At 54.6% G+C, this 16,016-nt stretch overlaps 1 protein-coding gene across 1 annotated transcript in view; it reads left to right on the forward strand.

Annotated features, from left to right (window-relative positions):
* AGRN (agrin) overlaps nucleotides 1–16,016 on the forward strand; it is a 161,911-nt gene that overhangs the window by 80,231 nt on the left and 65,664 nt on the right. The window contains exon 3 of the mRNA XM_025198144.1: nucleotides 941–988. Coding sequence (XP_025053929.1) covers nucleotides 941–988 — 48 coding nt within the window. The remainder of the gene's footprint in view (nucleotides 1–940; nucleotides 989–16,016) is intronic.

A 16,016-nucleotide genomic window follows, 5' to 3' on the forward strand; every position in this document is an offset into this window, starting at 1 on the left:
TGGGGTTCGGGAAAACCCCGCTTCAGGTCCTGCCTCTGTCCCTGACTTCTTGACTTCGGGGAGGTCACACGGCAGAGCTGTGTGAAACCAGATTCCTACACGTAAATCTGGGCATCCCATGGGGAAATAGGATACACAGGGACGAACGGTGACATCCAGTGCAACAGAAAGCAATTTTTGAAGGCCCCATTGAGATCTGTTTCTAGGGAAGGCTTGGAAAGGTGCTGGACTTCCACCCACCAGGCTTTGTTCATGGGATCTCTCCCAGGCTCTTTCAGTCACTGGCTTGGAGCACTCCTGTCACAGTGCCCCAGGCTACGCATTCATTTGTCCCGCCAGCCCCTTCTGTCCCCCCCTTGCCTACCCAAACCCGGCGGCTGATCAAGTTGAATGACTTGATGAATCTGCATCTTGGGTGGCAGGAGAGGTAATAAATAGTTTGTTTTGCATCACAGCTGGGCAGGGCGGCCTTAGTGGAATGACACACAATTGCCAGAGGCAGCCAGAAGTCACCTCCCCGCTGAATGGCAGGGAGTGGATTTGGGAGGACATCGCTTCCCAGACCTGTAGCCCTGTCCCTCGCCACAACCAGGTGCAGAGATCCAGCTCTGCAGGAAATACTCAGACCTATTGGATCTGGAAGAGTCTTAGGAGAGCATACAGGATCTTTCCTGCCTGCGGTTAGAGCGGTGACAGAAGTTCCTGGGCTCTGTCCCCGACTGCCCGTGACCGTGGGGACAGCCCCTTCGTCACTCTGTGCCTGCCTCCTAGAGAAGGAGGTTGCAACGTGCAAAGGTTGAGCTGCTTGGGGGAAAGACGGGAGCAAAGCGCTGCTCATCTCATCCTCGGGATACAGACAGTGCCTCTGCGGGGAGGGGGTGTGAATCCAGCTGACACCCCTGCAGCCTCTGATCTCCCCTCTCTGTTTGTTTCTTTGCAGACAAGCCCGTCAACTATTTTCCCCAGTCGCTGCCGACGCCGCAAGATGGTAAGTACCGGATCACTTCCTAATGCTTGATTTCTGTGCTCAGGATGCACTTGAAAGCAAATCACTTGAGCCTCTTCTGCTCCCTCCAGCTGACTGCTGGAAAAGCGCCTCCCTGACCCAGTGATCTATTTCCCAGCCTGACTCACTCCTCTCTCCCCTGAGCAAAACCACAGCTTGCTCTCGCACACTACACACAGAGCACACACACACACACACACAGCACGCACGCATGCACGCCTTCCCCTTCCCTCTTGCAGCCAGAGATGGCTGGGCCATCCCTACTTCCCAGATGTGGGAGCCTCTCTCAGCCTGCCCAGGAGAGGGGCAGGGTTGCGGTGTCTGCTGTTGTTCCTGGGAAAACTCAACGCCTTTGTGGATCATTTTCTGGTTTCCAGGGGAGGGATGAAGCCATCTATAGCTTTAAGGGAATATTATTCCACATGCTGCTTTCCTCGTAAAGCTTTGTCCCATTCAGCCATTTATTTCCATGGGGTGGATCAGAGTGGAGCGTCTTGGGGAATAAGGGGCAGTGTTCAGGTCTGGCATTCATGCCTTCTACCCCAGCGGGCATTGGCCATGGGGTGGGGGAAGATGCACAAAGTGCCGATGGGTAATGGATGGGTAATGAGAAGGGTGAGTGTCCTTGGCATAAGGCACCGAGTGGAAGGATCCAAACCACAGGGTGAGAGAGGAAGTTGGGTCACCCTGGCCCATGGCCTCTTTGAATTGTCTGCTGCTCCCGCAGACACTGCACAGACTCCTCCGTCTGGCTCAGGCAGCACCTAGTAAAGCCTCTGAGTAGCTCCCTGGCATCAGACATGACATGGAAACAGGTTTGTAGCTGGACATCAGGTCCCTTTTACCACCACCGTCATAGATGTCTCTTCTGGCAGCTAAGCAGCTGAATCCTTACAAGTGCCCAGCTGAGCTCACCCTTCCTTCCCCTGCTTTCTTGATGGATCCCTGAGATTTCTGCATCCAGACTCTTTGCTATCTCCTTTCTTTTACTTTTCCCAAGCTCGGGGCTTCACATTGCCATCCTTATCCCTGACAAGCATTCAGTGCAATCCAACTCCCAGAGCCTAATGCTATTTCCCTGGTAGAAAAACACCTTACTTTCTCCCCACATGCTGCTCAATCCCCTTCGCCGCTATTCACAGCTCCATGTGCACAGATGATAAACCCGGTAGAGAGCTGCAGCCAATTAATAGCTTGCAAGTTTCTCTCTTTCTCTGGGTGGGGGTGGGCAGGGAGGCGGGGGAGAAACGGATGCGAGATAAAATGTGATTAATCTATAATTGGACCAGAAAAGACATCTAATGCAAAAATAAAAACTAACGTAGGTGTAACTCCCATCTCAGGGCTCTGAAATATTAATAACCAAACCCATGCAGATGACAGATCCTATAAAATCACAGTCCCCCATCATGCCATGGAAAGACATAAGCTTTTTTGAATTGTCAGAAGGGGCCTCTGTTCCTGAGCCTGAAAGGTTGTGAATGCATCTTGCAGCAGTGCAGCACTCCTCCCTTGCCCCTGTGAAGATGTAGGGCACAGTACAAGGGGATTGGAAAGGTGTGGGGGGCGATGTCTTTGCTCTGTGTGTCTCTTTATCCTGTGTCAGAGAACTTGGTGGTATCTCTTGCCCCTAACCTGCCTATAAGCAGGGGCCCCAAGCTCACAAAAACTCACTTAGCTTTTTTGGTACGTAGTCCACTGATTTTGGGAGGACTGTGAACACACTCAGATTGTCCCCGGATGAGGGCTGTGCTTCAGGTTTGTAGGTAGAATCAAAGAAAATGGGGGCTGGAAGAGACCTCAGGAGGTCACGTCTAGCTCAACCCCCTGCAGGACCAGCTCCACCTGCATTGTCCCAGCCAAGGCTTGGTCTAGTCAGGTCTTAGGGTTTATTAGGTAGCTTGGGCTTTACGTGGGTCTCCCTAGTCTAATGAAAGGTTTGGCGCTGTAAGATGAACCTAGGGCATCCACAGACTGCAGTGGTCCCATAGTGGGGCAGACCGGTGTGGTAACCTGATGAAGGGGGTGATGTGATCCATCTCTTTCCATTAGCAGCTGTAAGCCATTTAACCTCTCGCACTCTCACTTATTTCACACCTTGCTGGGTGTTGAAGACACCAAGGAGTTGGTGTGCATGGCTTCTTCCCCTCTCTCCTCCTCCCCACACCAAGCAGACGCTGGGTTGATTTTTCAAGGACAGTAGATCCCAGTGTGACAGCTGCAGGGGGGGAGAGGGAGGCAAGGACCGTGTCAGCTCATGCGGGGGGCAGATGCTCCTGGAAGGGGACATCATCAGCGCAGTACTAACGGGGAGCAGAGAGACTGATCAGGTTGCTCTCGCTCCTCTCTTTAGGGCTGCTACCTCTTTAAATTCAGGGGTAGATCCTCGCCTGCTACAATCGGCCTCCTTCTATTGACTCCAATGGCGCCGTGCCCATTCCTACCAGCTGGAGACCTGGCACAGGAATGTCGGTGGCGCCGTGCCCACCTCCACCAGCTGGGGAGCCGTGGCTCTGTATTTTTTAATCCCGAAACCCTAAAGTTTTGAGATTTGTTTTGATTTCTTTTCTTTTTTTTTTTTTAAACCCTTGGTTCCCGATAGCGCTAGAGAGAGATGGGAGAATCTGGCACAGACCAGTTGCCGCCCAGCTCCCAGAAAGTTAAGCAACTGCTCCATCCCACATCCCCCCTCCACGAGGATCGCCTGTCCCACCCCGCCCCCAACACATCCCCGCTTCTCTTTAGATAAGCAAAACTCTCCCATCTCGCATGACTTTCACGTCGTATCATTAATCTTCCAAGTCGGATGCTGGTCTGGAGCAACCTCTTTCCCATGCACGGACCAGCCTGGCAGGACACATGAATTCTTACCACCTTCTCGTAGGATAATCAAGGGCAGCAAATAGTCCCCGTTGCCTTTTAAACACCTAGTCGCAGGTGTTAACGAGACCTGATCGAGCAAAGGTGGGGCTGACTGCAAACCCTGGGGTGCAAATCTGGCCCAGAGATTGGTGTCTTCTGCATGGTGACACCCATGGTTGGATACACATACACCTTGGGCAGGGAAGGGCCGTCCAAGAGAACTGGGTGTTTACCTGGGAATACTTAAGTCCGGTTTGTCTGTAAGGAAGGCTCCTCCTGCCCCTTGCTCCCCGCTGAGCGCTGAGGGGGGAGGAAGATGGAGTACAAGTGCACAGCGAATCTCGAGCATCCCCACCCCCTCCTGCGACAGCTCCCCAAGCGGTCCAGAGCCAGCTGCTGGAAACAGAGGGTTTGACAAGCCGGCACGGAGGCATCTTTAATTAGCAATAATGTGTTTTTTACACAAACAAGGCTCTACCCTAGAAAACTCCTCAACCACAGATTGATTTATGGAGCGGTGCCTCCCTCCCTTCACACTGAGGCCATTAATATGGTTTCATCAGGGCTCTCCTCCAAGATCTGTAACGCGGCTGCTACTCCTGCACGGGTGGGGGCATCGGGGGTGGTTCGCTGCTGCCCTGGAGAGCATCCACGGGCTCAGAGAGGCTTTACCCATATGGTTCCTCTGAGGTCAGCAAAGCCAGTCCCCTTCCCACCACCCAGGGCTTCTGAGCAGACTAACTCCTCACCCTCTTTCTCTTTCGTGGCAGGGTGAAGGGGTGGACCCACTTAGCTGAATAGGGAGCAGGAAATGGGGTGAGCGTTGGCCTCAGCCGCCTGCCCCTGAAAGCAGAAAGGTGCTGAGGTTTTCTCTGGCAGGTGTGGTGCAAAGGGGAGGGGTGCAAGACCTGGGTTTCGCCATGTGCCCTGCAGTGCAATATAGACGGTGGGTGGTAGAAGGTGGGGGTTTCCCCTCTCTCCCTGTTTGCAATGCTTACGGGTAGGCGGGAGGGGGGGGCATGTTTCTTTTTCTCCAGCATCCATCACTAGAGACGTGTGTGTGTGTGAGACCGAGCTATTTTATTGGGCTGAGGGCAAAGGGAACAAAGCCCCTTTTTAAACCATGGAAATGTGTGAGCGAGGGCTGCGGGCAGGAGGAGGTTCGCTTCTGACCAGTCAGGTGGAATAGATAGGATGAGGCATTTGGCTCCGGAGTTAGACCGAGCCTGAGATGGCGAGGGGGGAGCGGGGTGGGGGGAGGCCATCTCCTCGGCATCCCGCTCCTCCCCTCAGGGGCTGCTCGGCAGAGTTTCTGAAAGCTGTCTCCGCTCGGGTAATTGGTAGCGAGATCTGTGCGTTGTGTGGATGGCACAGCTGGCAGCTGACGGGCGCTCGCAAGGGACCGGAGCGGCAGCGGCAGTGACATGCAGCTCTGCCAGGCGCGCATGGGTGCAGGGGCAGAGGGCGCCTTCGCAGTTGAGAGTTCAGATGCCGCCCTCTGCACCCCCTTGCTGGGAGACCCCCTCTGCTGCTGCTTTCAGTCCATTTTCATCTGGGGGAAGACTCATGGAAAGGAGGGGGTCTAGCAACCTGGATGGGTGCTGTGCCAGCAGGGCATTGCAGGCCTGACCTCTTGCCATTGCCAGCCATGCCAGCACCCTGCAAGGCTGTGACCGCCACTCTGCCCACTATGGGGCCCTCTCCCCATCACCCCTTTCAGGACAAAGGCACCCAGAAAAATTTCCCTTTGCCCTCGTCTCGTGCTGGCTCTGCTTCACCCCCTCACAGACCCGTAGCTCCCTTCACCAGTAGGACCACAGAGCAATGGCAGACCTCCCTCCGTGCTGTCTCCCAGGGTCTGTCTGTGGAGCCCAGGGCTTGTCACATCCCATCCCATCCCACTGCCCCCATCGCTTCCCCCTGCCAGGGGCAAGGAAGAGGACTGCCCTGCCCATACCCACCACCACTGTCTGCGCTGGGGGTGTTGAAACATGCTTCTCTTGGCTTTGCTGAGCCCAGAGCAGGGAGCTCTGGTCTAGCCTCTGTGGCCATAGGTGACTTATTTGGCCTGTATGTCCATTTTCCCGGTCTCAAAAAGCTTGGGAAGCACCGGCCCAGGTTCTCACATTTGCCATCAGAAGCATTTTTCTTCCTGCAAATGTGTGGCCAGGCCAAGTCCTACTGGCAGAGTCCCTGCTCCAGGGTCCAGCTGCAGCGATTAGAGACGAGTGGCTAAGGTGGAACAAGCCCATGCGCCGAGTTGAAGACCTGGCCCCATTTCTGGACCCTAGAGCTCTGTCACCATCTCCATGCAGACCCCAGGAGAAGGGAAAGTATTTCCCAGCACCGTCAGGAAGCGGCTGAGGCCTGGGCTCTTTGCCACCAGCCTTTGCAGGTCTCTGGCAGGTGCATCCTGCTGTCCCAGCTCCCTGCCTATCACTCAGAAAGCCTTGGGGCTGCTCACTGGAGCTGCTGGGACTACAGGAGCCACAGGCCTGGCCGTTATGTCTCCTGGTGGGTTGTTGAGCTGGCTGGAGTGATCGTCTCCACCCCCGCCTCCCCCAGGCCTGAGGAGCGTGCTAACCACCTATTTATGGACCCATAAAACCAGCAGCGATGCACGATGTGAAGAGCCATTTGATAAATTAAATATTGGAAAAACCACTTTCTCTGGCCTGGCAGCCCCATAAATACCAGGTGTGCGTTGCGGAGACTGGCAGGGTTCAAGTCCAGGGGGTGTGGACAGGCATGGGGGATACAGCAGGGGTTGGGGGGGGGGCGGCTTTTTTTCCTTTTGCATTGAAAATTCAGCTAGCTGATTAGATATTCAACAGCTTTAAAAGGCAAGGGGTGTTTGTGTGCACGTGGGTGCGGGGGGAGAGCCACAGGATGCTACGTGCCATGCGTTAGTGCCGTAATTGTTCATTAGAGACCCGCCATTTGTGAGGACTCTGCTCCAGCACTAAATTTGCTTTAAGAAAATCAATGTAATTACATTTATATTTAAATTGCTCCTGGGGTCAGCAGAGCCAGCCATCGTTCTCCCTCCACTTCCCTCCCAGGCAGCCACAACACCCCCTGCATGGAAAGTTGTCCGCCGACTCAGGCCAGGGAGTGGCTGGCAGGAGGTGGGGAGCGTTGTGCCCGGGAAGGGGCTAGCCCATTAGCGTGGCAGAGGGTCTCGTTTGCTGGGGACGTGAAGCCTGAGCTGTGCTTCGGTGAGATTGCTGGTCTTGTTCTGGGGGGAGATGCTGCTCTCTTGCCTTGCTAAATTAATTTGTGCCTGTAATTTATGAGCCTCTGTGGCTTCCTCTGGTCAGTGACCTATTGACAAAGAGGTAATGAGAAGCATCACTGGCTCAGGCCAAGGAGTCCTGCGAGGGGCTCAGTCCTCCTCCCCTGCCCTTCCTGATGAGTTCAGCCCATGTTGAGCCTGCAGCTGCTAGGAGCAAACTTGATGGGTTGCTGCCTGGAAAGGTCCTTGGAGAGGAGCAGCAGCTTTGGGGCTAAGGCTCCAGAGTGGGATGCAGAAGGCAGATATGGGTCCAGCTCCCAGCTCTGCTGTAGCATCACCCTCTAGCCTTGAGCTAGTCAATTAACTTTGCTGGGCTTCAGCTGTCTGTACAGTGGAGATAACAGTCCCCCCTCCTGTGCTCTTGGGCAGTGATGGTCTTTGACAGCATCTGTTTGGCAGCCACAGCCTGGCCTGATCTCAACAGGGCCCTGAGGCACGAGTTAATATTAACCCCGAGGAAAGCAGCTGCACTAATGGGCTCTAGCCCTTCATCTCAGGATCTCAAAGCTCTTTGCAAAGCAGGCCCTATTCCTTATCTTCTCTGGCCCTTTGCCATACCAGGCCCCTTTCAGTTGGCTTCCTGCACCAGTGACCCTTGAAATGGCTGGGGTGGTGGCAAATCTCAGTCTTAAGAGGTGGGAGGCAGGTCCTTCCATAGGGGCTCTCAAGGGCACAGGGATAACAAATTCCCAAAGACCCATGTCCCAGCTAGCTTAGTCCAAGCCCTGATCAGGTGCTGGGGGCTTAGCAATACACCAGCCAGTGTTGGTCCTGTTGGAGGAGCATCTGTGGAGATTTGTGTGGTTGGGGATAAGAGGAGCCTGGTGGCATCTGGGGACACTCTGAGCAATGAGGCAGTGCAGCTGCCCCCAACTGAATTGTGGTATGGGTTCAAGTAGACAGAAGAGATTGCATCCCCCCCTAAATCCATAAGCAAATGCCCCTCATTTGCAGTAGTGCCTGGTGCCCAGCACAGATGCATCTGGGATGCAGGGTTCCTCTTCAGAGATAGGGTCAATGGTTGCAGGGCCTTGGGGAGCAGGTGGTCTGTGCCCTGCCTCCCCTCTGGCTCTCAAACTCTCCCTGCAACCCCACCCTCCTGTTCAAGCCAAGGTTAGGATGGGAGTCCCAAGCTGCTTCCCCTAAGGACCTGTGCAGGTTTAAATCAGCAGCTCTGCCATCCTCTCTGCCCCTGCTTGGGGTGGAGGCAGGGAAGAAGAAACTCAGTCCCACGGAGAAGAAAGCCATAACAATAAAACTTAAAATAAACCCCGTAAACTCTTCAATGTCCTTCCCTGCATGCAGCTGCATGAAAATGCCCTGCTGGCTTGGGCTGCTAATCCCAGCCTATTTCTCTTTGACACCAGCCAATATCAGGTTGGGATTCTGCAAAGTGAATTCATTGCCCAGACTGCACGAAGCTAGTGTAATGGAGCGGAGAGGACTCACAACCCTCCTCGTCTTCCCCTGCCCTTCTCCAACATGCTCTCCGAAACCCCACTCCCTCTTTGGAGACATGCTGCCCCCCTTCACGACCCTCCTCCTCTTCCACTGCTCTCCATTCCCTCTGTACATTCACACACACACAGAGCATTTGAGGAGCATGGAGCTGACTTCCAGCAGCTTGAGTGGGGGACATTGATCCACTCCAGCAGTAATCCATCTTGCTAAGGCCTTAGGCCATTGTGTCCACTTCTGTCGGTTCTCCACGGAGCAAATTCTGTCAGACAACAGGGCTTTGACAATAAGTCGCGCTGATGCTCCTTGGAGGCCCTGGGTGGCTGCCGTGACCTCTTCTTCCCATGCCGGGGAAAGGCAGAGGGGAAGAGCAGTGCAGGGATGGAGGATGAGGGAAAAGGGGATGGAAACTTGGAGCCATCAGCAGCACATTGGCTCCATAAAATCTTCAGAGCCCCCCCTTGCTGTACGCTGTCAAGATGGGGAGGAAGAGGAGACTTTTGGTACAGGGTTGCTGAACATGGCATACAGGGGCCATCTCAGAGCATCTTATACCCACAGCTGTTGGCATGACTGGGCAGGCTACAGAATCCAGCACCGACATAAAATATTTTCCCTCCTTCAAGCCCGGAGGTCTTCCCATGAGATACCACTGTGCTGGGGTCTCCTACATCCTCGCTGGGCAGCCCCACCTAGCCTCACTTGTGTTTTCCTAGTCACCTCTCAGTTGTAGACACACAGCCGCGTTCTGCCCGTGGTCAGCACAGCTCGTGAGGCCGAGCCCCGGCCCTTCCTTCCTTTGTGAAGAGACAGGAGTGCAGCGTGTCTGCGACACGTTGTGGAAGTCAGGGGAACCCAAGCGTGACAGTTTTGTCACATCTCACGTTCAAAGGGAAAAAAAAGAATCGCTCTCCCTGGCTGGGCAAGGTTAAATTTTTATACGAGGCTCTCTTGCAACCTTCCCCTTCCTCCTGCAGCTGCTCCCTTTTAATTACACAGGGCCTCCGAGTTCCTCAAGTCTTTATTAAAATACAGACTGAAATATTGACCTGCTGATCTGCTTGCATTACGTTTCCACGGCAGAGCTCAGGGCTCAGTTCCGGGCATTTGCATTGCCCTTGCATTGCTACATCGGTTTAATGAGCCAAAGCCGTAGTGGGGCGCAGCTGCTCCCTGGATCCTGCAGCCGGAGACTTGCAGCCTACCTTTTATTTGTAATAACGAATTAAGTCCCCTGGCAGCAGGCTCATATCATAGGAGACAGAATTAGGGCTTTGCTTCTAGTAGGGATGAGGTTGGTAGAAAAGGAGGGCAGAGAGAGTATCTGGTCTTGTTCTGGCAGAAGTATCTCGGTTATTAAAGGATGTGCAAGGAGCTTAACAAGGTGCCTTTTGCAGCAGTGGTGTTTCATGAATGGGAAGAGGCAGGTCTTTGATTTCCTCGGTGGGCCACACCTCTCTTAGCAAGCAACGGTTCATGAGCTGGAGATGGACAAACGAGCCCCACTGGAAGGTCACTAAAGAAATCGTCTCTGCCCCACCTCTGACAATGGTTTGATTGGGATGAGCTGACTATCTCAGACAGCCCTGGACCTATACCTATGTCCGTCAGTCTATGGCTGAAGAAAGAGGAAGGGTAGTTTAGCTGGGATTACAATAGGCTGGTACCGGGAAGAATAAGATTGAGTTCCCAGCTTGTTCCCCATGTGTGTACTGGAGGCAGTCAGTTCCCCATGTGTATTTTGGAGATCCCAGCACTGCCCAGCAGCCCAAAGGTGTTAGTACAGTCACCCACCCCGGCAATCTTCAAAAAGTGTCTTAATGCCCATCTTGTTAGGGTCATCCGATCCCATCAGTCTTTCCAGCCCAAGTGCAGGGGGGGCTGGGTCCGATGATCTGTGAAGTCCCTTCCAGCCCCTAACATCTATGAAACTATGAAAGCAGTGTGGTTCATAATCATATGATGCAAGATGAGTGAGCAAAACCCTGTGTGAAGTGCTGAGATGCTGGAGAGCTTTCCCATTTTCTGCTTGGGACTCTCTCTGCCAGGGTCCCCGGCCAGCGGAGAGAGCTGGGCCAGGACATGGCCCACCCGAGTGTCTCCGCAGGCTTGTTGCTAGCTGCAGCCAGGCTGGGCTCTTTGCTCCCTCCTGCAGCAGGGACCATGCCCAGGGGGTTGTTGTGGGGTGCCATCTCTTCTGTGCACCCCATAAGCTCCTCTGCTTTTGTTCAACCAGTTCAAACTGGTTTAGGGTTGCTGCAGAGAGAGAATGGATGCTAAACATAGCTCTTCAAAAAGCTGAGCTGTAGATAAGGTAGCAGCAGTTATTAGACACCACTTTTGATCTCTTGAGAGTGGGTTTTTTTTCTCTCCATTTGCAGCGAAGTTTTCTTTTTCTCTTGGGGATCAATTTATGCACTTTCATGTTGCAAGGTTTAACTATCGGGGGAGAAGGGGCGGCTGGGAGAACCGTCAGGACTTTACTGCCTTTCCTTGTACCTGATCCTCAATCCGGTTCCAACCCACTCGCCCTCCCTTGCACTCAGGTTCCTCCACGTGACTGATGCTCCTTCCAGCAACGAAATCTTGGGGAAATGCATCCAAAAAGCCACCATAAAGAAATAAAGGAGCTCTCGCTTCCCTCTCCCCCACTCGCCGGGTCAGGCTGGAGCTGGAGCTGGCTGATGGCTATATTCCTATAACCCTCCCTCCAGTTTTGCACTGCATCTGGGCTGTTTCCTGGCTCATCTGAAGTTTGACAAGGAGCTGCCTGGTGTTCTGAATAAGTTTTCTCATAGCACCATGCCTCACTCCCCACCCTGTGGGGCAACTTAGTCCTCCCCTGAGCCTGGATCTTTTCTATGGCTTTCCCCTATGAAGCCTCCCTAGCCCTTTGAGAGAGCAAGGTAAGTACCTGGTCTCTTTTGTCTCTGGGGAGGAAGCCACCGCACCCTCCTTCCTGATGGAAGCAGCTGTGCAGGTGCTAACAGCATTCATTACTTCAAAGGGCGCTGCAGGTGCCTGTGGTAGTTCAGGTGCTGCCCCTGCCTTACAGGCTGCTCCACTGGGTCTAGCCAGGAAACAGGGCACGGTATAAAAACTGAGGATAGACAGAGAGCAGCAGTGGGAGGAGAGGAGTGGTCTGGAGTAGAAGGCAGGGGATTGGTGTCTGGGGAGGGATGGTTCAGGGAGAAATGAGATGCAGCAGCTGAAGGCAGCTTCTGCCATGAAGCCAGAGAGCTTGCAGACCAACTGAAGCGGGGAGCAGGGGAGACAGAGGCAAAGGGACTTGCCTAAGGACTCCTGGCTGATCAGTGGCAGAGGCTTGTGCTGAAGTGAGTTCTCTTAAATGCCAGGCTGGTGCCCCATGCCTTTGCTCAAAGGGGCCCTGCTGCACACACCACTTTGTGGGAGCAGAGCCAGGCAGCATTTGGTTCCCTCCAGCAGACCAAGCACCCAGCTGGCAGAGCCCCAGTGCCTCAGTCCCTTCTTCCCACTCCCACCTCGCTCTTGTTTCCCAGCCGCGGCCAGTCTGGGAGCCCTGAGCCCCCCCGTGCTGGTCTCTGCTTTCCCCAGGGCAGTGCAGCCGGGACCTCGGGGTGGGGGAAGCAGTTTGGGTTCTTTGCGGACCCCTCACCTGTGGCGACGCTGGTGCCAGCTTCCCATGGACAGCCTGCAGCTGCCTCGCTGGTGTCTGCTCCCCAGGTTCTCGGTGACAGTGAGCGGCTCATTATTTTTGTGACAGGCAAAATGCTTGCCAGGGAGAGGAGGTGCTGGCACGTGCAACTGCTGTCCAGGTGGACCGGGGTGTGCTTGTGCAGTGTGAATGAGGGCCTCCTGAGCGCACCTTGCCGGAAAGAAACGGCCTTCTCTGTAGCGGGGGCCAGGCTGCTGCAGGGAGGTAGCGCCTGGAGTATCTCAGCCCTGGGGACTGGCACGGAACCGACTGAAGGTCACTGCTCTGCCTTAATGCCTCCATTTAGCTGCTACTGGCCAAGTGCCCTTAGCACAAAATTACTGCCTAATGGAGCAAAATGGGCAGCATCTCAGTCCTGTAGCAAAGGGAGAGTGTGGGTTGGGATTCAGGTGCATTGGCAGAGCTCCGCGGGACTGGCACGGCCAACCCCCTGCAGCTCCGGATTGGGGCAAACGACTCCCTCCGAGCCTCTAAAAGCCTCTCATCTGCCCTACCTGCTCTACACTCACTGGGACTGGAGCCAGGTCTCATGTTTGAACAGGGCTAAGCATCCGGCTTAAACTAGTCCTCATTAGAAAAGCCTGGGTGTGACCTCCCCCTTGCCTAGCCTATCAGTCTCTTCCTCTCCTGCCCTTCGCTTAGGCCAGTCCCAGATCCTGCTGTTCCTTACAGGTTACAAGCCTGATTTTTTTTTCCCTCTGCCTCCTGTTCTCTGCAGGCTTTGCTGTCCAGGGGGGCCGGGGAAGTTGCCTCCTGCTTTTGAATTCCAGCCTGCACGCAGCTGCTGGGTTTGATTTGCGCTGGGGTTTCGCCTTGAGTGTCACCTCTCTGGTCACATGCCCTCCTGTCTCCACTTCTGTATATTGACTCATGGAGATGCAGGGCTGGAAGGCCAGAGAATCTCTCATTGACTCTGAATGTGTTGTATGTGTGTCACATCACTCCTGTTGTGACTCCTGAATGTTTCTTCGGGGCAGCTCTTTGCTTCTTGTCCATGTGTATGTCCAAGCAGGATGGGGAGGGAGGAGGCGGCACGTGGAGGGGGTCTGCAGGGATGTCTGTGTGCCATCTCCGTGGCAGAGCGTGCGCCCGCCCTGCCTCTCTCCCCGATACAGCCTGATTAATTCTCTTCTGGCGATGAGAAGCCGCCTGCTCCAAGCCATCCTCGCAAGGGGGCTGGGGACAAATTAATGAGAGCGACTCTTAAGACAATGTTGGATTTGCAAGAGTGACTGATGCTCCGGATAACGAGAACACAAAGGCGGGAGCCCCTCCCACGCTGAGCCCTGCCCCTCCCCGGGGCTCCTGGCATCACCCCCTTTGTCACCCGTCCCTCTCTGCCTGCATGCAGATGGCTTTGCCTTTAGATCTTCCAACCGGATAAACTTTTTTTCCCCTCCTCCCCAACCCTCCTCCTTTAATTATTGAAACATATGTAATCCGGCTTTCTTCCCACTCCTCCTTTTGTCTGGTTAATGCGTGCGCGGTCCCTGGTGGAGCCCTGGGAGGGACCGGGTTGCTTTAAGACCCGGCAGCGAGCGGAGTGCTGAATGTGCACAGCTTCTGTGCTTAGTTTAAATTTTAATAGCGGCGGCTTTTAAAAACAAAGCGCTCCCGCAACAGCTGGGCTATAAAACGCTGCGGCCGAGATTGGTGTGAGCCAGTTTATGGTGCCCAGGGGCTGCCCCCTCTGCATCACGTGGATGTGCGTGAAATCTAATGCACCTATAGATCATCATAGAAGAGGGCTGAATTACCAGGCTGCTGTACAGAGAGGATGCACATGGTTTTCCAGGGATCAGCACCAAGTAACAGGGTTGCGTTTGGAGTGAGATGCTTGGGGCATCTCATTTAGCAGCCTAAGCATCACCCAGAGCTGGTGCTTCCACCATGGCATGACATGCCATGCAGGCCTTCTTCCAGTAAGGATAAGCACCTTGCTTATTGCTCAGACGGGACCTTAATGGCGTGAATCCTCCCTTAACGGAGCGGACAGCCTACTTGCAGGGCTCCGTGTTAAAATCAGGGTTGGCCATTGCTGCCTTTCCCAGGTCAGTGGTGCTGTCGACGGGAGCTTGGTAAGAATTTGGGGAGGAGAGAGGCCGTAAAAATGGACCAGGGCGCTCAGCGGGTCTGGCTTATTTGCTGTTCTTGCTGGAAGATGGATGGGGTGACGGGAACAAATGTAACTTGTGGAAGGCTTGGAGCTGTGTTATACTTCACTGTCTGCGTGCCTCCCAGTGCGCTAGAAGTGCACGGCATAGGCCAGCACAACAGCCACGGCCCCCGTGTGACTGCCCAGATGACAGATGTGTGTGTGTTCCTGCCCTGTTGTAAATTAATTGTCTGTCTCCCTTCTCCTCCATCTGCCCTTACGTCTCGCCCTCCCTGCCTCTGCCCACCACGATCTCTTTTCCTGTGCTTCAGCATGGCCAGGGCAGAGGCCAGCTCTTCTGCCCAGACAGCATGGGGAAAAAGCAAAGGTGGGGAGAGTCCTGTTCCCTGTGCATCGCTCTGGTGGACAGGGAGATGCCCTAGCCTCATGCGGGCACTGTACAAACCTCCCCTGGGGAGCTGCTAGTGCCACCGAGCTCAGCACAACCCAGGTGGAACGGACATATGGCAGTCACACATGGAACGTGTGATTCTAACATTGTGGGTGCAGGATGTCACACATGGGTCCACCTAGTGCTTTTCATGCATAGGCCAGTATCACTGTTCCCATTTTACAGGTGCAGAAACCAAGGCACAGAGAAATGAAATAGTCACCGAGCAGGTTGGTGGCAGAGCCAGCAATCGATCCTTGATCTCAGACCTGTGTCCCGCATACTAGGCCTCCCGTATTAGTTCATGGGAATCACCGTGTGGTCCCTTGCAAGCCCAGCCTGCACAGTAACCACACAGACCTCTTCCCTCCAGACACGCGTGCATCTCCTCGCTAGCCCCACTCTCACTCTGCAGCAAGGGTCCGCACCCCGCAGCAACCGATGGGGAGGTCGGCAGCATCCAGCAGATGAAGCCCCCAAGCTCGCTCCCCTCGTGACTCTCCAGCCCGGCTCCCAGGAGCTGCCAGGCCTCACGGCTCCAGCCGCGCGCGCCCTCCGTGGCCGGGGTTGCTGCCGGCGTGCCTAGATGCGGCGCTCTCCTGGTCTGTGCTCTTGGAGGCTTGGAGCCTATTTAAATAGGGTGGCTTCCAGCTGTTCCTCGCCGCTGCGAAAGCGGCGGATTCCTTCCCTCTCGCCAAACAAGCCGCGTCTGATGTAATTAATATTGATGGCAGGGAGGGTGGGCCCGAGCGAAGACTAAATGTGCACAGATGAGAGTCTCAGCTGGAGCTCTGGACTAACGAGTCTCCATGGCAACATCCACCTCGGTCTCATGCAGAATTCATGCTGGCCTTTCCCTTCCTTGTCTCACACACACACACACACACACACACACACACATGGCTCCTTCCCTATCGCCGGTACGCCCGGCCTCTGGTTTTCCTTCTTTTGCTTTCATCCCGAAGGAGCTGCCCGCTCCCTCCGATGCAGGGCTGGTGATGGCTTTGCTTGTTGGATGGTGGTGTCCAGGGCTCTACAAGCCATCCTTACTGCGATGTGCCACGAGGAAGGCTGCAGACCCAAGCACAGCGGTTGCCTTACCCATTGCCCTCCCCCCCAACAACACCTTAGTTGCTTGGGAGGCAAAGCAAG

Source organism: Alligator sinensis, unplaced genomic scaffold (genome assembly GCF_000455745.1).
Source record: "Alligator sinensis unplaced genomic scaffold, ASM45574v1 scaffold569_1, whole genome shotgun sequence".
Taxonomy (NCBI): domain Eukaryota; kingdom Metazoa; phylum Chordata; order Crocodylia; family Alligatoridae; genus Alligator; species Alligator sinensis.